This window comes from Perognathus longimembris, chromosome 17, assembly GCF_023159225.1.
Source record: "Perognathus longimembris pacificus isolate PPM17 chromosome 17, ASM2315922v1, whole genome shotgun sequence".
In the NCBI taxonomy this organism is placed as follows: domain Eukaryota; kingdom Metazoa; phylum Chordata; class Mammalia; order Rodentia; family Heteromyidae; genus Perognathus; species Perognathus longimembris.
The window spans coordinates 16,928,664-16,951,112 of record NC_063177.1 but is presented as its reverse complement, the minus strand read 5'-3'; the positions used below and the strand labels follow the sequence as shown (position 1 = coordinate 16,951,112).

General features: G+C 46.6%; 1 protein-coding gene across 2 annotated transcripts; it reads right to left on the bottom strand.

The window, feature by feature from the left end:
• Positions 1 to 1,090: 1,090 nt before the first annotated feature.
• On the bottom strand, positions 1,091 to 22,105 carry Inpp5k (inositol polyphosphate-5-phosphatase K). 2 transcript variants are annotated; one of them, XM_048365646.1, is made up of 12 exons: positions 21,903 to 22,105; positions 19,475 to 19,582; positions 19,048 to 19,156; positions 13,774 to 13,890; positions 13,276 to 13,451; positions 12,118 to 12,229; positions 11,404 to 11,513; positions 3,619 to 3,805; positions 2,121 to 2,258; positions 1,777 to 1,860; positions 1,538 to 1,642; positions 1,091 to 1,364 (listed from the first exon to the last, which is right to left on the bottom strand). In XM_048365646.1, exons 1-12 carry the CDS (start codon positions 21,956 to 21,958, stop codon positions 1,305 to 1,307), a joined length of 1,362 nt encoding a protein of 453 aa, XP_048221603.1. In that variant the 5' UTR covers positions 21,959 to 22,105; the 3' UTR covers positions 1,091 to 1,304. The 2 variants fall into 2 exon arrangements, with proteins under 2 accessions (XP_048221603.1, XP_048221602.1); XM_048365645.1 differs by lacking the exon at positions 21,903 to 22,105 and having other exon boundaries at positions 19,048 to 19,149.
• Between the last annotated feature and the right edge of the window lie 344 nt (positions 22,106 to 22,449).

Genomic DNA, 22,449 nt, shown 5'->3' with positions numbered 1-22,449 from the left:
TGGGAATAGACTATTTTTTTCATTGCACCTGGAAAATGCTCAGAGCCTTGGTGCCAGAGCCTCAAAAATATCTTTTACTTGGGGGCGTATTTTGACAGTGTCTAGTAGCTGAGCCTTCCCTTGAACTCATGGATCCTTATTCCTCAGCCTCCCACATGCTGGGATTACTCCAAAATGTCTTCTGACTCCTCTTTCTTCTTTTTTGGTCGGCCATGGGGCTTGAACTCTGGGCCTGCAAGCTGTCCCTGAGCTCTTTAGCTCAAGGCTAGCACTCTACCACTTGAGCCACAGGGCCACTTCCAGTTTTCTGGTGGTTAAATGGAGATGAGTCTTTCACAGACTTTCCTGGACTGGCTTTGAACTATGATCCTCAGATCTCAGTCTCCTGAGTAGCTAGGATTACAGGCGTGAGTCACCAGTGCCTGACTTCTGACTCCCCTTTCTGCTTAATCCCATACTTCTAGGTCTTGGAGGGGTCCAAAGACAGGAGTTTTCTGCCAATGACTCACGAGAAGGGTGGGGCCAGATGAGCTTGATCTTCAAGAATCACTCTGGAAGTCTGTGGCTGCCACTCCTCTATCACCTGTCAACCCTTCATAGAAGGACAGGCTAGGGGCACAGGGCCCAACCAAGCTCAGTCTAAAGAATTCTCTCTGCTTAGACCTTAGAACTCCTGAGTCTGACTCCATGCAGAAGGTAAGGGAGGGTGGTATGTTAGTAGGATGACCCTCCATTCTATCTGCCTAGTCACACTGCTTCTGTTGAAAGCAGGGATTCCAGACCCTCTATACTCATCCCTCATGGGGACACATTATGATATGGGAGCCCAGTGTTGCTTTTGCCACCCAGTTGGTGGAGCCTGTACAAATACCTCCCCCTCCTAGGAAGCCTGAGGCCCAGGATGGTGTGACAAGAATGCAAGCCTGTGCCAGATGGGGCATGTGCCTGGCAGGACTGCTTGGGCGGGAACGGGAGTCTGTATGTGTGTGGAAAATCAAGAAATGAAATGTTGGCTGGACAGTCTTTCCTGTATCTGGAGGACTGTCCTCAAATCTTCACTGCTGACAAACTAGTTGCTTTCACTCACAAATCAGCAACAAAAACCTGTATTTAAGTGCCAATTTCAGAGCTCTGGCCTAGAGAAAGCAAAGGGAGTCTGGCTGAGCTCCCCCTGGGAGTGTAGGTTACTTGGCTCCTTCCTCAGGGGCAGGGCCGGGCCAGGCCTAGTCTTCCTGGCAGTAGTTAAAGCAGAGCAGGCTGCCAGTTCTAGCCTCCACCCTGGATTCACTCATTCCTAGTCCAGCTCAGATTCGTGGTTCATCCTCATCCAGTGAATTATCCTTCAAAAAGAAGCGAAGCGGGATCTGTAGGAATAAAACATGTAGCAGAAGGAGGAAGTGAAGGTCTTCCTCCACATCTTGTCAATTCCCCAATTGCTCACAGGTATGAATTGTTCCTGGGGCCCTGGCCTCAGGAAATCAAGGGTGAGTTCAAGTACTCAATAATAACTTCCCCTTCTCCAAACATCATCCCTTACCTTGAAGGGTTTGCTTATCCCCACTACAGAGTTCAGACTGTTGCTATAATAACAGAGAAGAAACTCATTCTCAGTCTTAGGGATATCGCTGATGTTGATGTATACCTGTAAAAAAGGAATAATAGAAACAGGATCAGCTCTAGAGTTCTGGGCCTTTCCTGGCTTAGTGACAAGCTATCCAACACTCTTGTTCCAAAAGACAAGAGTGTTAGGGCAAGCCCAACTCACTGGAGATGTACCTGATTCAGGTTGTCACTCAAGGAGACCTGGTTGTCTCCAGCCCAGACATAGGACACATAGTCATAAATGTGGCGCATTCCCACCTGTGAGGGGATCAGATGAGACAATCAGTGGTTGGGGAGCACACGGACCAAAGGAAATCCTAAGGAGAGGGTGGGCTTGCTGCTGGTGCTGACCACCCAACTGTGTTTTCTTTTCTTTCTTTGCCAGGCCCTAGGTAGACAAGTATCCCTGGGGTAGATGGTGAGATTTTTTAGTGTCTTGCCCAGTTCCTGTAAGTCCCAGGAAGGATAAACCAGGGAGCTGTGGTTGATGGGACTCATTGCTTTGCCTACCACATCACCTTGTATAGTCCAATCCAGTCCCAGCAGCTGCTGAGGAAGTCTGGGGTGGAAGAGTAGCTGATCAACATGTCGTTCTCCACGGTCCACAGGCTCTCAGGCATCATGGTTATCAGTGGAACGGACATCAGTGGATTCAGCTACACACAGAAGGTGGAGTTAGGTTGAACTCTTGTAGCACTATTCCCTCTGAAGCAACTGTTTCCCATTGTTTCTACCTAGTGCAGTGAGGGGAAGAGGGCACCCAAGGGAATGGGCAGAGAATTCCAGTAGGCTATCCTAGCTGATTAAGGGCCAATGGGTTATTAGGGGGAGTTGCTCTGCCAGGGGCTGAGAGCCAGGTAGTCAATGCAGGGAGCCTAGTGATGAGGGTGGTAGTGGAGGGGGAAGAGGTGGTTGCTCAGAGGCTTATAAAAGAAGCCTGACAGCTTGCCTACTAGGCCTAGCAGAAAAGGGAATAGGAAACACACATGGTGGCCAGCCCCAGGTCTCTAAGATTTCTGACCCAAAGACCCAAATTCAGTTTTGTGTGTGAGAGGGGTGCTCTGGTGAGAACAACTAGTTACAGAGCACAATACTGTAAGACAGAAAAAGTGAGGGCTAGGTTCGGGTGCTGGTGGCTCTGGCCTATAATCTTAGCTACTCAGGAGGTTGAGATATGAGGATCACAGTTCAAATGCAGCCCAGGCAGTAAAGTCCCCCTGAGACTCTTATCTCCAATGAACCACCAGAAAACTGGAAGTGGCGCTGTGGCTCAAAGTGGTAGAGCTTCAAGTGAAATAGCTCAGGGACAGCACCCAGGCCCTGAGTTTAAGCCCTATGACTGACTGACCAAAAAAAAAAAAAAAGAAGAGTGGGGCTGGCAATATGGCTTAGCAGTAGAGTGCTTGCCTAGCATGCATGAAGCCCTGGGTTCAACTCCTCAGTACTACATTACTACATACACAGAAAAATCCAGAAGTGTTGCTGTCCCTTAAGTTGTAGAGTACTAGCCTTGAGCAAAAGAAGCTCAGGGATAGTGCCCAGGCCCTGAGTTCAAGGCCCAGGACTGGGAAAAAAAAGAAAAAGAAAAGTGAATAGTAGGATGTAGCCTGTATCTTGAAGGAGGTCAATACTACCTTGTTCATTAGAAGGCAAGGTCCAAGGATGGAGGGAACTCCCTTTGCAATTTGATCCAGAAGTTTACCACAAAGAAAAGGAAGTCCTACTTCACACAGTACATAATAAGCCTAATGGAACTCATTAGCCCTAAGGGAGAGTAGTAAGAGGAAACAGAAACCTAGTCACAAGGGCTCAACATGGATTTGATAGAAAGAGCTATCAACAGCTCCTCAGAGCTGGGATACCTGACCTGGGAGAAAAGGCAATCATGTCCTCTTACAGGTCTCCCCTGGGGAACTGGATGACATTAGAATCCAGGCCTGGGGGGGGGGGGGGGCTTAGGGATGTGGCTCAATATGGCTGTTCCTCTGCCAAGTGTTGGACAGCCCAGAAATTCACCTCCAAGTCAAAGGTGCTGGTGACAGGCTTATGGTCACTGATGCTGTACATCATGTGGCTGACGTAGCTCTTTAGAGACAGGAAGAAGTAGGGGGCGGGCAGACAAGGGGTGAGGGGCTTGATATGGGGCTGCCGCTTCAATCTCCATAGGATGCGGTCGGTCCATGCAGGCTTGCGTTTTTTCTCACTGGGATTAGAGAAGAGGAATGAGGAGAGAAGAAAAGGTTGCCGTAAGAGCAGGAATGTGCCCTTATGAGCCCCAACTCCAGGATCCATCAGCAGCCAAAGGCCCTGAACTAAAGCTAGAAGGAGCATGACAGCATCCAAAATGGTGCCCAACAGGATCTGGCTTGTCCTACTTAGCCAATGACCCTCTGTCTACTCCATATTTTCTTTTTGAAAGGGGTGTTTCTTAGCCTTGTACTTGGCTAGGTGGGTGTTCTACCACTTGAGGCCCCCCCCCAGTCCCATATTCTATATTTTTTATGATTCAAATTGAGACTCAAACATTCCATTTCCAAGTTTTTATTTCTTCAACAAAAGAGAAAACCAAAGAGATTATCTGAGACTTGGATTTTGGAGTTATACAGAGAGGAGCATGAATTTGGCTTTCTTGCCTATTAAAGGTGAAAGTGACCACGAGAGAGAAGGGAAGTATTTGGGGAACAGTTATTATTCACCCTTCACAGATGAGAAAACTGAGTCTTCAGAGGAGAATAACTTTTCCCACGTCACACAGCTACTAAGTGGTGGAGTCAAAACTTCAGGTGTCACTTCTGGGTTTTTCTGTTTATGTAGTGTTGAGGAACTGAACCCAGGAATTCGTGCATGCTAGGCAAGCACTCTACCTCTAAAGCCATATTCCCAGTCCTCCCACTCATTCTTTTTTTTATTATTAAATTTTATTGACAAGGTGATGTGGAAAGGGGGTACAGTTGCATCATAAGGTAGTGAGTACATTTCTTGTCATATTTGTTACACCCTCCCTTATTTTTCTTTCCCTTCCCTATTTCAGGTAAGCATGTATACAATATCCAGTGTACCAAAATCATATACAGTAACCACGTGGGGTACGCCAAAGGAAATTCACCTAGAACATTAAATGTAACAACAATAGAATCCTCCTGTGTCTTTCTCTTGGAGTTCTTTTTGCTTATCCTCATCTTATATAATCATGCTCCCACCTGTTCTTGACTGCACTTGCTAGCTTCCCTGAGAAGAGTAAGATCATTTGGCCTTTATAGGCAAAGTACATTCTAGGTAACTAAAGTCTCTGCCCCTTACCCAGCCTTGCTAAGCCAACTATTGTATATTTGCTATGCCCTGTCCTCCAGAGACGCTGGTGAGCCCAAAGCACTGGAATGGTGTGGGGCAGGGAGAAAAGCTGCTGTTTCTGAGTTCTTTTTTAGTGAAAGATTCCATCTCCCAAATGATCCTCAAGGTAGTAAACCTTGATTAGGTGTTCTGGCTTTTGTGCCAGTACTGAGGCATGGAACACTGGGCCTTTCATACTCATGCTGAAGGCTGTCCTAATTCTACCACTTTACCACATTTCCACTTCCAGGGATTTTTTCTTTTTCTGGGTAATTGGAGAATCTGTCTGCTGGGTTGGGCTTTAACCTTGACCTTCATATCTCAGCCTCCTGAATATCTAGGATTACAGAGCCAATTACTAGCATCAGGCTCTACCATAAAACCTTTAAGGAGTTGGAAGCATGGCCTGTCCATAGTGTAGCCACCTAGAAAATATAAGGTCCTGAGTCCCAACAAAAAATAAAATAAAGGGCTTCCCAGGGCTGTCCTAACTCATTTACCTACCACCTCCCCAGACTCATTCTACTGTTTTTGCTCCTTGGAATACTCTTCTTCACCAGGTAAGGGCCCAATTCCAACAGTGCCTTCATCATAAATATTAGCCACTCCTGATTTCAGCTTTCTGCTTCCAAAGCTTTTAGTACCAGCATTTATCCAACTACACTATATTGTAATTTTGTGTCTCAGTGAGCACACCAAGTAGTATGTGGACTCTAAAGACAAGGACTGGCTTTTGGAGTCTCTTGTATGTCCTCAGCATTGTCAAAGACCCTGGTAGTTCAATATTCATTAACTGCCCAACTGCAAAACCACATGTTCAGGGTTCCTTCTCAAAAATGTTCAGTCCTTTTTTGGGGGGGAGGGTGACTATACTGGAGCTTAAACCCAGTCAGGGCCTCATGCTTATCGGTTGTGGAGCTTGAAATCTGGCCCTGGGAGCTGTCCCTGAGCTCTTCAGCTCAAGGCTAGCACTTTGAGCCACAGTGCCACTTCTGGTTTTCTGGTGGTTAAGTGGAGATGAGTTTCACAGACTTTCCTGTCTGGGCTGGCTTTGAACTGCGATCCTCAGATCTCAGCCTTCTGAGTAGCTAGGATTATAGGCGTGAGCCACTAGTGCCCAGCGGCCTCATAATTTGCTTGGCTTTTTTGCTCACAGCTGGCACTCTGTAACGTAAATGGAAATGGAGTCACAGGGATGTTGCTGTCTGGGTTGGGCTTCAAACTTCAACCTTTCACTTCTAAGATTACAGGCATGAGCCATTGGAGCCCGGTTCCCATTCCATCACATCTTAATGTATATAGTTCTTATACATTCATCATCAATTTGAAACATTTTTATCTCCTGCCTTTATTAAATTACTATTTTAAATAAATATTCCCAACACACTGTTATCTTTCCAGCAGTACAGCCTTTCTAGCAAATGAGGACAGCATCATGGCGAACTCCAGACTCTAGAATCTGAGACAACTAGGGGAGGGTTCTGTCCATGAAATTCAGAGCTATATGCCTGAGGGTAAGTGACTTCACTCTTCTATGCCTCAGTTTCTTCAACTGTAAGATGGGGTGATAACAGCACTTACATCAAAGGCCAATAGCAAGGATTAAAGAAATTAAGATGCATCAAGGGAGTGGTCAAAGAGCAGTAACTGGCTAAACTACAATCTGCTAGTCAGCTCCTTGGGTTATTTCCAGACTTTCACTCTTCTGAGGACTGTTCAGAGACACTGGAAGGTGGCATTCCTTTTTTTTTTTTTTTTTTGGCCAGTCCTGGGGCTTGGACTCAGGGCCTGAGCACTGGCTTCTTTTTGCTCAAGGCTAGCACTCTGCCACTTGAGCCACAGCACCACTTCTGGCCGTTTTTTTCTGTATATATGGTGCTGGGGAATCGAACCCAGGGCTTCATGTATAGGAGGCAAGCACTCTAGCCACTAGGCCATATCCGCAGCCCATAAATTTTTGTTTTTTGTTTTTTTTTTTTTGGCCAGTCCTGGGTCTTAGACTCAAGGCCTGAGCACTGTCCCTGGCTTCTTCTTGCTCAAAGCTAGCACTCTGCCACTTGAGCCATAGCGCCACTTCTGGCCATTTTCTGTATATGTGGTGCTGGGGAATCAAACCCAGGGCCTCATGTATAGGAGGCAAGCACCCTTGCCACTAGGCCATATCCCGAGCCGGAAGGTGGCATTCCTATCCTACAGATGAAAGGGACTGAATCCCTCATCTACTGCAGACATTAGGCACTTAGTATGGGAAGAACCACATGAATGCACCTTTTCTTGCAAAGCATTCCCCCTCCCCAGTTTGCTGTGATGATTAAGAGCCTAGATCTACTGGCACATCAGGAACTACCATGAGTCTTGACTACAGCCCCTCTTCTTCCTCTTCAGGACCTCTTCACTTTCCTTCTTTCCCTTTTACATGACCAGGCACCTGGCTACACTGCTTATTCTTTCAACCAAGGTCTATCTCTCTCTTTTTTTTTTTTTGCCAGTTCTGGAGCTTGGACTCAGGGTCTGAGCACTGTCCCTGGCTTTCTTTTGTTCAAGGCTAGCACTCTACCACTTGAGCCACAGCACCACTTCTGGCTTTTTCTATATACGTGGTGCTGAGGAATAGAACCCAGGACTTCATGTATATGAGGCAAGCACTGTACCAATAGGCCATGATGGCTGGCTAATAACTAGAAGTTAGGTGTAGTGGCTCATGCCTGTAATTCCAGCTCCTTGGAAGGCAAAGATTGGGAAGATTATAGTTTCAGGCCAGTTCAGGAAATACATTAGCAAAACCCCATATCAACCCATAGCCAGTTAGTTATGGCTGTGCATACCTATCATCTCAGCTACTCAGAAAGTAAACAGGATGAATGTGGTCTAGGATATCCTGGGCAAAAAGACCCTATTTCCCAAAATAGATAAAGCAAAAAGGGCTTAGAGGTATGGCTCAAGTGGTAGAGCGCCTGCCTAGCAAGGCCAAGACCCTGAGTTCACCCTCCAGTACCACATAGGCACAAGATAAATAACACCTAAAAACTGAACTTTTGTGTACTAGCACTATGACAGGTGTCCCATGAGCAGTCCCAATCTTTCCAAGGAACATCTCATAGGTTGTATTTTTCTCCAATGAGGGCAGGACACTGAAGCTGATAGGTGGAGGCTGGATACTCACCCTGGTCTGCTGACCAGAGTTTGTGTGCTTTTCATTGCTCTCCAGTATCTCCCCTAACGAGCTCCACTGAATCAGTTCACAGTGGTAAGAAAGGTTCTACAGCATGCATCACCAGAATGGGGCTTCACTAAGACATTTTGGCTAAGTGGTTTGAGTAAGACAATTATTTATGAGCTAAATAAACATACCTTTGCTTCCAAAAAAAATTAAAATAAAATACCTCTGCAAGGTGTGCTTGTAAGAGCTGGGTGCTGTTGGCTTATACCACAGCCTACTGCTACTCAGGAGGCTGAGATACGTGGTTCAAAGCCAGTCTGGGCAGGAAAGTCCATGAGACTCTTATCTCCAATTAACAACCAAAAAAGCCAGAAATGGAGTTGTGTGGCTCAAGTGACACAATTCTAGCCTTAAGCACCAAAACTCAGAGACAGAGACCAGGTCTCCGTAGGACCAGAAAAAAAAAAAAGAAAGAAAGAAAAGCAGTATTAAACAGATAGATCCAGTCTCTTGACCCTAGAGTCCGAATGTGCCCAATTTCTGGGTATGAAAACACTTCTCCCTTCCACTTTCTGTAAATAGTTTTTAAATGTCTTACTGAACTCTAGAGCCATGGCTAACCCATTAAGAACTTGCTATTTCTGGGACATAAGTTCATTTAACATCTCTGCAACACAAGCATTGACTAATTTTGCTCATAATATCCCTTACTCATTGCCTAAAGAGAGGCTGTCTGTATTCATAATGGGAAATGTAACAAAACCTAGTGAAATCCCTGACTCTAACAGGATTTCCCACTCTGCCCTCAGCCCTTTCACCCTCCTCTGTAATGGAGCTGTCCTCGTTTCTCATTACATCTTGGCTCAGGACTGGCCAAAGCTACATTCCATTCACTGCACACAAATCACCCACAGTCACTTTGTATAGCTCAATAGGCCTACAAATCACAACAGTCATTTTAAACAGGCCACGGTCTCGCCTGGGTCAGGCCCCCTTGAGGTGCTTCTCATTAGTGGTTCTTCCAAACTGGAAAGCCTGCCCTTCTTCCTTCAGCCCTCTCTGCTGCCTCTTTCAATAAACTCTCCTATATACAGCACCTTTGAGGCCCTGGATTTGATCCCCAGTATGGCCAAAAACCAGAAACAAAGCTCTTTGCCACATCTCACTGACCTCCTCCTGTCAGCTGCCGGCTTCCTTTGGCACATTTACAGAGTTCTGGAAGCCTTCTGCTGGTAAACTCATGCTAGATAGATAAGCAATTATTTGTGTCTTCTTGCCAGACTGGTCTAAATATCAAGTGTTTTCCTTTTGTCTTCTTAGACTTCCAATTCAAATATATGACGGAAACAGTCTTCATACTGATGTCTTTGCAAGGCAAGCTACATCTTAAAAGCACCACTGAAGCATGGTGTGTGCAAGGCTTGATGGCAGTATAGGGTAGGAGAAAGTCAATGAGTGAAGGAAACAGAAGTCCTTCCCGGGCTGGGAATGTGAAGTAGCAGTAGAGTGCTTACCTAGCATGCATGAAGCCCTGGGTTCGATTTCTCAGCACCACATAAACAGAAAAGGCTGGAAGTGGTGCTGTGGCTCAAGTGGTAGTAGAGTGCTAGCCTTGAACAAAGAGGAACTCAAGACATGCTCAGGCCCTGAGATCAAGCCCCAGGACTGGAAAAAAAAAACAACACACCAACAAAAACCAACAAAAACAAAACCAGAAGTCCTTCCTGGCAGAAGTAACTAAACTGGCCTTCAAGGATGGGTAAGTTTGACTACACTGGTTGTCAAGTAGGATCAGTCCTCTATAGCAGAGGAACGAATAGTTGTCTCTGGACCCTGGCTCCAACCAGGAATATTGTGGTGTCCATAGTTTCTACCCAACCACAAAAACATGTAGGTGAGAATGGGAGGGAAAAACTAGGAGAGAAAAGGGGAAGGGCTAACGTTATCCAAAAAGAGATATACACATCACCTAACATGCAACTGTAACCCCTTTGTACATCACCTTTATAAACACACACACACACACACACACACACACACCAGTGCTTGAACCAGAGGCCCTGCACATGCTATATATATGAAGTCAAGAGATCTACCACTGTATTACATTCTGAAACCAAGTGATAGATGTAAGTGATAGATGTTCTAGCTCCAGTTTCACGGAGGCTTTGCAGCTTCCATGTTGACTCTTAATTTTTAATGGCTGTGTAGCCCCACCAGCCAGCTACAGCCTGCCCTCTTGCCTCCTTTCCTGCCTGCTCTGTTGCCCTGTCTCCAGAGTTTACTGCCTCTTTGTGTCAGCTGCCTTGGCCATGTCCCCATCCTATCTTGCCACACTGAAATGGTTCACTATTTCTCCCTTTCCTTGGCAGGGCTCTGCTAAGCCACTTCTAGAACTAGCCTTTAGTTCTACCTATTCATCCCTTAACTTCCAGGGACCTGGGCTTCCTGCAGGTTCACTTCCCTACTAAACAGTCTTGTTAGAGGAATGAAGAAAATGCTTTCTTCTAAGAGATAAGGGCCTGTGCTCCAAACTGGATCTGAGACCTGTGATGCTTTTCCCCTTTTATCTAAGTCTCCAGTTTTGGTGATTACCAGGCCCCTTATCATTATCAGCTTCTTGGGAAGGTGCACAGTAAAATTACTACCTAAAGACACAAATCTAAAAGTAACAATTGCAATCATCACCCATAATTACTGGGTGTTAAGCACTGGGTAAGCATATGCAAGGCCCCCTCAAGCCCTCAGCCCCAAGTGTGTGCATCAGTATTACCCCCGATTTCATGGATGACAATACCAAGGTTTACACACCTTGTCCAAGGGTCAGATGGCCGATGAGATCAACAGCATTGTCAACACTGTCTCTATCTTGTTCCCTATGAAGTTCTCCACTGTTTTTCATCTTCTCACATAGTATCTGACCCACTTCCAGGCTGGGGCAGGGATACTAAATGTAAATTACTAGCTAAGCCAAGCTTTTTGCTCCATCTGGGGACCAGAAGGCTATGGGAAGTGGAGGCAATGGTTCCCAGAAAGCTGGAGTACCTTCCCTTCTACGTCTGGGCTGCCTCCCCTTGTCTCTTGCAGCCCCTCCTGCCACCATCCCAACCTTGCTAGCACCAGCTTCCCCTCCTGCTTTCCCTGAGACAATCTAGGACAGCTCAGAACCTCATGTGGGGAGCAGGAGGTGCCACTCCTGAGAAGTGATGTCTGGAGCTATTCCTGCTTTCCTAACACTTCTATTCTGAGACAGCTCCTGCTGCCACTAGAGCTGACATAATCCCACCTCCTGGGATCTATTTCCTCCTTACCTGGTGTCATAGTTGTTGGACTTCTTATCAAACTTGTAGGTGGGTGGGAAGAGCAGGGGGCCCTCCTGGAATTCCCGGAGCAGTGGGTCATCTCTCTTGGCAATTCTGAGCTATAGATAAAGACACAGCTTCCATTGCCCCACTGTCCTGACCCATGGGCCCAGCATCTCACTTATTTTTCTTACTGCCCCTGTAGCCAACACAGTGGCTTCTCTCTTCCAGGAAAATCTTTCTGGAAATATGACCCCCATATGCACAGACAAGGTAGTTGCCTGTCATTTCCTAGGTTTTGGACTATAGGAAGACTCAATTCTAGCTCTCTGGAGGCCATTAGAAGACTTGTTTCAGAGGGAAAACTGGGGGTGGTGCAAATGGGTGGTATCTCATCCTCTAGGAGGTAAACAAGGCTTGGGATAGGGAAGACAGGGATATAAAAGGGGTGATGCATGGTATGGGGCCATGGCAGGCATAAAGCCCTTCTGGGTTCTTATTCTAGAGTACACTAACAGCTCCTCCAGGTGACAGGTGAAGATTAGACACTGATAGAATGGTCCTCCTGTTCTCCCCCACGTGTGAAGCTCTAGTAGACTCCCTTCTCTACCAATGGAGAAAAGGGAAGCCACCAGGAAATCTGAGTACTGCTTGCTACACTTTTCATATGGACCTCTGCAGTGGGCTCAGATTAATTCTAGGAACCCTCCCATCATTTGATACCTGATCCTTCTCCCACAGCTGGCTGAAGTTCTTTTTTGTTATGGATTCCCGGACAAAGTGCAAGCCGAAGTCCTCAATCCGAAAGTTCATGTCTCCAAACCACAGAATAAGGCTTCAAAAAGAAAAAGGGGGGGGGGGGGACAGCCTGAAGTCTGGGATGAGGTCAGCAAAGTGGGGAGCAACAGGTGGCTCTAGTCTGCTCAATCTAAGGGATATTAGGGAGTAGAAAGTTTGAGGGTAGTGCCGGTGAGAAGCCAGGTGCTAGGAGAGGATCAGGTGAGGACAAGGACATGCATGGATCCAATAGGACCGATCTCATGATGATGTACATCATTTAAGCCAAAGAGGGGTATATGGCAAATGTGCAGGGCTCTAGCCCTCTCTTCTGCTCTCTCAACTGGCCAGCAGGGCATGCTAAAAACAAGATCTCCTGGTGATCCTTATTTTTTATTTATTTTTGTTGGTTATGGGGCTTGAACTCTGGGCCTGGGCGCTGTCCTTGAGCTTTTTATTTTTTATTTATTTATTTATTTTTTTGGCCAGTCCTGGGCCTTGGACTCAGGGCCTGAGCACTGTCCCTGGCTTCTTCCCGCTCAAGGCTAGCACTCTGCCACTTGAGCCACAGCGCCGCTTCTGGCCGTTTTCTGTATATGTGGTGCTGGGGAATCGAACCTAGGGCCTCGTGTATCCGAGGCAGGCACTCTTGCCACTAGGCTATATCCCCAGCCCACGTCCTTGAGCTTTTTAGCTCAAGGCTAGCACTCTACCACTTGAATCACAGCACCACTTCCAGTTTTCTGGTGGTTAATTGGAGACTCTCACAGACTTTCTTGGCCAGGTTGTCTTTGAACCTCAATTTAATTTCAGGCTCCTGAGTAGATAGGATTACAGACGTGAGCCACTGGTGCCTGGCACCACAAGGTTCTTGACCTGGGATGTTTAGAAGCATCTAGGCATTCTAGAGAGGGGCTAGAGGAAAGGGGCCCCAGGCAGGTAAAGCTCGGTGGGTCAGCAGATGAGACATCAGGGGAGGAGTAGGGGGAAGGGCAGAAGATGGAGCACTACTGACTGGTTGGGAGCAGAGACTGGACAGACGATGCTAGCCTGGGCTGGTATTGGGGAGAGGGCAGGGGTGTCAGCTTGCAACTCCAGGCTCACTCATGATCCAAGACGTTGGGGATAGCAGATCCCTCAAAATTCTGTGTCTCCAGGATCCGGTCAAAGTGTTCCAACCGCTGGTCATTGTTGCATAGATGGGGAGGCAGATGGCAGTTGATGATACTTACATAATAGCCATAAAGTTTCAGGCAAATGTTAACTCCTCCTTTGTTCCCCTGGCAGGACAGGTAGGCAAAAGTCTGAGGAGCTACTCTGGATTGGACATACCCTCTTTTCCCATTTTAGGCCTGAGAGGAAACAAGTTCATCTCCCCTAGGATCTCCCAGGGATAGACACCCAGCTTCTCATGGTCCCATGGTAATCTCCTCAAGCTCAAAGCTCAATCCACACGGCTTGGGGTCTGAGGTCCCTGTGCAGGAGGAGCAATATGCAGAGCACAAGGGATGGACATAGTACCAACATTTTACTTCCTGTTTCTTTTGCCCAGCTTCAGAGCTCCCAATCCTTTTAAGCTGCAAACAACAGCTCAGTCCTTACCCAGTACCCATAGAGGCCAGTGGGAGTAGATTTCGTAGAGAGGATCTGGATGTAGGGCAGATGGTGATACTTGGCAAAGAGCAGTAAGAGGAGCCCCTGCATGCGAACATGAGAGATCTGAAGCAAAGTAAAAGCAAAAGTTATTCATTACACATGCTCGGTGCATCCCTGCTATACCAAGGCTAGAGAATCTATAGAGTCCCGAGACGCACAAAATGCCCTCCCCAACCGTCTGTGCTCTCAGTTTGAGAGTCAAGAGTTTTATTCTTTCTTCCTTCTCTTCAGCTGCTAAACAGTATGTTCTCAGAGCTAAAGTTTCAGTGGGCCTAGGAGTTAAGGGGGAGAGGAGGCCATCAGGATACCCAGCTATCAGAAGGGCACCAAGCTTTCGACTCTAGCTTTACATATGCCTGCATGCTCTTTTCACTTGCTGAGATGCTTTGAATGCTCTTCAAGTAGCTCAAGCCTTTTTTTTTTTTTTTTTTTTTTTTTTTTGCCAGTCCTGAGGCTTTTGCTCAGAGCCTGAGCACTGTCCTTGGCTTATTTTCGCTCAAGGCTAGCACTCTACCACTTAAGCCACAGCGCCACTTCTGGCTTTTTCTATATATGTGGTGCTGAGGAATAGAACCCGGGGCTTCATTATGTGAGGCAAGCACTCTACCACTAGGCCATACTCCCAGCCCCCTCAAGCCCATTTTCTCATGGACAAAGCAACAAAAATACTATACCATACATACTTGGAAAATTATCTGATGGATGTTATTTTTTGGCTTGAGGATTCTTAAATGAAGGGAAAGAAAACAAGAGAGGCTTCTAGGATGCTAGAAATGTTTTGAATCTTGACTTCACTGATAGCAATAGTATTATGAATTTGCAGGGAAAAAAAATCTACCAACCTGAACACCTGACTTTCTGCACTTTTCTGTATATTCTCTGTGAAAAAAACACAAATCCAGACACAAGTGGCTCATGCCTGTGCTCCTTGCTATTTACTGGAGGATCATGCTTTGATGCCAGCCTATGCAGAAAAATTCAAAATTTCATTTCAAAATTTAAAAAAGCAAAAAGCCAGGTTTCAGGCACAGCTCAAGTGGTAGAAAACAAGTTGAGCAAATAAGACAAGTAAATGAAAGGCCTTGAGTTAAAAACCCAGTACGGCCACAAAATAAAACATTTAAAAAATTTGAATAAAAAAACAACACTAAGGAAAAGATACCCAGGGGCTGAGAATATGGCCTAGTGGTAGAGTGCCTCGTATACATGAAGCCCTGGGTTCAGTTCCTCAGCACCACATAAACAAAAAAGGCTGGAAGTGGCGCTGTGGCTCAAGTGGTAGAGTGCTAGCCTTGAGCAAAAAGAAGCCAGAGACAGTGCTCAGGCTGAGTTCAAGCCCCAGGACTGGCCAAAAAAAAAAAAAAAAAAAAAGAAAGAAAAGAAAAAGATACCCCCCAAAACCCCATTTTAAAACAGATTGTTTGCAACTACGAAAATGGAAAAAATATAATAAGTCAGGTTTGGTGGTGCATTCCCAACACTCAGGAGGCTGAAGCAGAAAGATCAAGAGTTCAAAGTCGAGCAAAATACAGGTGCCTCATGCCTGTAATCATAGCTACTCAGGAGGCTGAGATCTGAGGATCAAAGTTCAAAGGCAGCTTGGGCAGATATAGCCCAAAAACTTTTATCTCCAATTAACCAGCAAAAAAGCCAGAAGTGAAGTGTAACTCAAGTGGTAATTTGTAAAGTATCAACTGTAAGCAGAAAAAAACTGAGAGAGCCTCAGTTCAAGTCCCACTATCAGAGTATCTGCACACACACAAGTACATGCATGCATACACACAGGAAGAGTTCAAGGCCAGCTTGGACTCTACAACAGAACCCTGTCTCAAGACAGCCATGGTTGGATATCCATGAAGGCACAGGGATGACAGTACGATTTGGGGAGAATAACACCTAACAAAGAGCTTTGTAGCTCATTTAGACCTTTCCTCAACTCTCTAGAATGTGAGACTGAGACTCAGGAGCCTAATTGGCTAATAGCCAATCCTATTCTAAGTTTGTCAAAATGCCTACTATCTTAGCTCCAGGGAGTGCGGTGCAAATGAGCTACAGCCAGTGACCCTCTCTCTCAGGTTCAGGCTGTCTACACCCACTACCTGAGTAGCTGTTTCCGGAGCATGAGGTACAGAGGCCAAGGAGGAAATCCCCGGGTGGGGAGCATGTACTGGGGCCTTCCAGGAATTATGAAACTTGATCCCACAGACCAGGAGCTCTAGCACAGTAGAGAAGTCAAAGCAGGGAGAACCCCTAACTCGGGCCTGAACAAGGGAGGTGTTAGAATCTGAGGTTTGGCCCGAGGTTGCTACAAATGTGTCCTCAATCCCATCTTCCACTCCAAGGCATCTATCTCTCCCACACTAAAGTAGGGGCAGGGCTATATTCTGAGGGACTGACTCACAGGGTCAGGACTGAGCCAGGAAAAGTGATAAAGCCTCAGGAATAGGTTCAAGCTAAATCTTAAACCACAGAACAGTTTTAGGCTACTGGGATCCACTTTGCAGAGCAGTAGTTAGGGGGCAGAGAGAATGTGGGAAGGGCAGGAGAGGGTCAGACTGAGAGAAAGGGTGGGGCTGGGGGAAAAGTAGACTTGTAGGGAAGTTCCACTTCGAAGGAATAAAGTAGGAAGAGCTAATGAAGACTGACAGGAAGCAGCTAGAGCTTTGGAGTAGCAACTCCAGGCTTCTTAACTTATAGCCAGCAAATCCTGGCTGAAAGAACAGGCTGTAAACAGGACTCGCCTGTCCATCTCAATTCATGGCTGGAGGAAGGAGGGGCATCCGCTTTGGGTGCCTTGCCCTCAGGCTGGCCTACCAACTTCGGAGGCCACATGGATGGAATGGGTTGTGTCCCTGCCACAAGCTGAGCTAATTTCCTTGGCTCCACTCCATCCTACCAATCCCTTGGCATTTAGCTAAGGCACAAGAAGGCCTGCAGTCTTGGGAAGGGAGTGAGTGGTAACAGGGAAGTGGTTCTTCCCTGCTCTGTGAGGATCTAGCACCAAGTCTGCCAGAAGAGCCTCTGTGTTTGATTTCAGGAGAACCAAGGACTCAGGGGCGAGCATAGTCCTCAATAGGACTAAATCATATCTTCCTCTTTCTTAGAGCTCTTGCTCCAGCACCCTCAGGAAAAGTAGAGTAATAGATGATAATGATTATCACTATTGTTTGGTGGTGCCAAACAATAATGATATGTCTTTTGACATGCTTGGCAAGTAACTTCAGCCATACTCCTCCTGAAAGCCATACTCCTACTGTCCCTTTTTTTTTTTTTTTTTTTTTTTGGCCAGTCCTGGGCCTTGGACTCAGGGCCTGAGCACTGTCCCTGGCTTCTTCCCGCTCAAGGCTAGCACTCTGCCACTTGAGCCACAGCGCCGCTTCTGGCCGTTTTCTGTATATGTGGTGCTGGGGAATCGAACCTAGGGCCTCGTGTATCCGAGGCAGGCACTCTTGCCACTAGGCTATATCCCCAGCCCCCTACTGTCCCTTTTTGCTCAAGGCTAGCATGCTACTATTTGAGCTACAGTGCCACTTCGCTTTTTTTTTTTTTTTTTTTTTCTTTTTATGGGATGCTGAGGAATTGAACCCAGAGCTCCATGCATGCTAGGCAAGTACTCTAACCTTAAGCCACATTCCCAGCCCCCGGTTTTTTAAATTAAATTTTATTGACAAGGTGATGTACAGAGGGGGTACAGTTACATAATAAGGTAGTGAATACACCTCTTGTCACATCTGTTACACCTGCCCTCATTTTTCTTTCCCTTCCCTAGTTAAGGTAAGCACATATACAATATCCAGTGTACTAAAATAATACACAGTAACCACATGGGGTACGCCAAAGCCAGCCCCTGGTTTTTCTTTTTGAGACAAGGTCTCACTATGTAGCTCAGGCAGACCCGGAGTACTCAGTCTGTGTGAATCTGTTTCCTGAATGGTAGGATTACAGGTATGCAATACCATACCTTGCCAGCCCATGTGATTTCTGAGCCTTAGTTTTATCTTCAAAATACTCAATTTCAAGAGTTAAGATCTTAAAATAATGTACATAAAGATCTTAATTTCTAATGCTCAACATCAAGTAAGCACTCCATAAATGGTAGCAATTATTGCACTCAGATTTCAGGCTGGGCAGTGAGTAGGCTGTAGGGTGGGGTAGGGGAAGGTACTGAGATGATAATAAGCCCAGTTATACCATCTTCAAGAATTCTCCCAAAAATGGTCAGAACTTGAACAAATAATGTTGAGCGAGACAAGCCTAGAACACAGAGAACAAAAGGGCATAGTCTCCTTGATATATGACTGTTGGGGGTGGGGGGGACAATGACAGTAGAGACTAGGTCTGCGAAACAAAAAACTTCTTTTCAAATGGTATTTCCACAGGTTTGGGTCAGCGACCTTACATTATGTATCTAAAACCAAACAACTACTAAACATAAAAAGGTCTAGAATAGACCTATCAGTGGATCACAATAGCTCAACAGCTATGTACATATGATCATATAAGACGAGGATAAGCAAAAACAACTCCGAGAGGGACACGGGAGGATTCTATTGTTGATGGTACATTTAAAGTTCTAGGTGAATTTCCTTTGGTGTACACTACGTGGCTACTGTATTTGATTTTGGTACACTGGGTATTGTATATATGCCTACCTGATCTAGGGAAGGGAAAGAAAAATGAGGGTGTAAGATATCACAAGAAATGTACTCACTGCCTTATTATATAACTGTACCCCTTTTGCACAGCACCTTGTCAACAAAATTTAATTAATAAAAAAAAAAGAATTCTCCCAAGGTATGGGGCTGGGAATGTGGCTTAGCAGTAGAATGCTTGCCTAGCATGCATGAAGCCCTACGTTCGATTCCTCAGTACACACAGACAGAAAAAGCTGGAAGTGGCACTGGGTGGCTCAAGTGATAGCGTGCTAGCTTGAGCAAAAAGAAGCCAGGGACAGTGCCCAGCCCTGAGTCCAAGCCCTAGATCTGGCAAAAAAAAAAAAAAAAAGAATTCTCCCAAGGTGCCAAATATCAATGTGTGAAACTAAACCTAGTCTGTGGGATAGCACAAGCAGGCAGGAGCCCTAGGGAACCAGCTGCAATAATGTTTAAATCTTTTAATAAATGGGAAAAAGTATGAAAGTGGGAGTAAGAAACCCAACAAAACTACTGGGGGTTGATGAAGATGAGACATACTTCTCCATCGTCCATGCATTTTAGTTACCTTGATGAAATTCAGAGGGGAAAGTACATCCATGAAGAAACTGCTCCATGGGTCTTCAAAGGCAGTGTCAGAAAGGAGGCTTATGATCCCAGAGTTCATTTCCTGCAAACTGACCATTCCAGATCAGAGGCTCATCCTCTGGGTCTGGAGGATATTACCTCTGCCACAAACATTTAGGACTGTCCTCATCCAAACCCTGGGTTCTGATGACCATGATTTCTCCCTCCCTCAACTAACTAACTGGCCATTACTTTCACCCCTTCCCACTGCTGACCCAGGACAAGAGACACAAGACTGGCCCCAATAAGGATGAAAGGCCCTCATTGTCAGATTCCAAACCAAGGGAGGATAGGTTATAATGGTACCCCATGGTAGATATTATCTCCAGGGATAGAGTATAGGTGAAAGAGACCCTGCAGATACGTACCCAATGATATACATATCCAGATTCAGGTTCTGATTGTTCAGGAGAAGAAGGTCACTCAGGTCTCGAGGGGGAGCTGCTGAGGCCACATTCCATGTCACAACATGTATACTGTAGTAGAGATGCAAAGGGGAGGCTAAGAAGGCTGAAGTGTTGTCTAGATAATGGACAGAGATTTAAGCCTGCTAATGGCTGCCATTGAATGATAGTGGGAAATATATTTCTATACCTAGTAAACTCTTTTTAAAATTTTTATTGTCAAGGTGATGTACAGAGGGGTTACAGTTACATATGTAAGGCAGTGAGTATATTTCTTGTCATACTTGTTACCCACCTGGTAAACTCTTGGTCACTTTTGTCCCCTGAAATAGGAATCCCTACCCTGAACTACCTTCAGCTGCCCATATCTGAACAGTATTTGGTGCAAAAGGAACCCAAAGTCTTTTAGAAGTGATGATGGATAGGCTGAATCGCCAGCTATTTGTTAACTCACCAGCTCCTCAGCTATCCATACCTCAGCAATCATCTATGGCTCGGTCAGAAACTTCCCACCACTGCTCCTCAAGCCAGGGGTTTTACCTATCAGAGGCCTCAAAACTATAAGGATGGAAATTTCAAAAATAACAGGCCAGGCACTGGTGGCTTGTCCTTGTAATCCTAGCTACTGAGGAGGTTGAGATCTAAGGATTGCAGTTCAAAGCCAGCCCAGGAAGGAATATCTGTGGGATTCTTATCTTCAATTAATCACCCAAAACCCAGAAGTGGAGCTGTGGCTCAAGTGGCAGAGTGCTAATGTTGACCAAAAAAATCTCAGGGACAGTGGTCCAGGCCCTGATTTCAAACCCTAGGACTGGCACCACCACATTCTCTCCTACCTAGCAGACTCCCTAAGCACAACAGATTCTACCATGCCCTTAGGGAGCCTGAGGAAATGCTACTAACAGGTTTCTCAACATCTCTCTCAAGAGTCTATCTACCCTCATCTTTATAACAATAAAAAATAAAAATTAAAAAAGAGCCTACCTTCTACTGGGAAAAATTACCAGTTGGATAATATTCTCCATTATCAATCCCATGCAAAATTAAGAGGATCAGACCAGCAGCTCTCAATAACACTATACCCCAACAGCATTTCAGGAGAGATTATAAGTTTTCTTTTCTTTTCTTTTTTTAAGTAGTGAAACTCTCCATCTGGAAAGGGACCTCCAAAAGGAGTCCCTTTAAGATTCTTTCAATGAGTAGTTATAGCAACAACACTCCAAGGAAGCCCAAACGGTGCTGACACAGCAGCAGAAGCTACAGTCCCTACAGACACACAAGACAGTCACTAAACCTCCTGGAACACTGTGAGAAAGTATGGAAGCACCTGCAAGCAACTCAAGATCCAGAATGGGTGAGGACGACTAAAGAGGAGTGGGAAGATGGTTGTAAAACATCTCTTCTCCTGGGCACTGTGGCTCAAGTGGTAGATGGTTATCCTTGAGCCAAAGCAGCTCAGAGACAGTGCCCAGGCCCTGAGTTCAAGCCCCAGGAATGGCCAAAATAAATAAATAAAGTAGGTAGGTAGATAAAAAAAAAAATCTCTTCTCCATCAGATCCTGTTCTTAGAGGTTCTAAACATGAGTTGAAGAAATTCTTGGCCAGCTTAAAACAGCATCCTGCCCCTCCCTATGAACATGAACATAAAATGTAAAACCACCCTGTCAAGAATCCAGTTACATTCATTTGTTTACGGTCTCCCCCTGCCGTCCAAATGAGGATTAAGGCTCCCTGTTTTCCCAGGCACTAGCTTTAAGCAGTTGGGGTTTCTTGTCCCCACTCGGTCAGATTTGACTACCAGCAACAAATCCTCACAGGCACTTGTTCTAATTGGATGGAAAACAGAAATCGGATTTTTTTTGGGGGGTGGGGGGGTTACTCTTTGGTTCAGCTATGAGCAGCAAATCCACGCATCGTGACTGAACACGTTGGTGATTAGCACTGTTCTCTGTGAAAGAGCAGGCTTGAGACCAGGCTTCACTTCACTAAAGAATTTTATCTTAATCCGATTTCGGATATCTGGAGGTCATAACGGGATCAGACAGATTCCAAGGTGTATATGCTGATGAAAAGTAGCGACAGAACTTGTATTCTAGAACCCAGGGACGAACACCTTCTGCCTCCTCAGAAACCATGGGGACACCTGCTTGGGGCGCTCCAACGGGAATGAGCTTGGCGGCCTCCTAAATTTAGAGGAGTCGCGAGGCTCAAGCCCAACACATCCTACTCGACACTGGCCGGGGAACCTTGGGAAAGTCTAGGCAACAGGGTGGCCACGCAAGTGGCCCCTCCCCTCCCGGCGTAGCTCGGTCCCCAAGGCCCGCAGCCCGTGTGGGGAGGGAGGCAGCCCTCTGCCAGGTGCAGGCCAGCGGGCACGCAGGCGTCCACTCACCTGAGCTTGGTGTGTTTGGGTCCGCTCGGCTTCCGCTGGTTGACAGCCGCCATCATCCCCACCCGGTGACCCCGCAGGCTCTGGTTTCCCCTCTCCTGCCGGTGGAGGCCAGAGCAGCCTCTCCAGCGCAGGTCTCGTTCGCCGCTCGCCCGCCGGCTTGTTTTTCTTCCGGATTCTGACCGCCCGCCTCGGCTCCCGTAAGAGGCGGGGCCTTTACGTCGACGGCTCGGGGTGGTGGGGCTCGGGAGGAGAGGCGGGACTCTCCAACGGGCGCGAAACTGCCAGCCGTTGAGCACCGGGGCTCCGGGACGCTAGGATGAGGAGGCGGGTCTTGCGGCTACTGTCCCCGCCCACGTGTGTGTGGGGGAGGCGTCCGCGGGACGTGCTCGCTCCGAGTGAAGATGGAGCGCGAGGGGGCGGAGCCGCCACACACCTTCCGGCGGAAGTCGCTCGCCGCCCCGCCCCACCCCGCCCCGTGTCTGCTGAGAGCGCCGGCCTCTGAGCTGTGCAGGCGGGGATACTGGGGTGGGGACACCCTGCGTAGCCG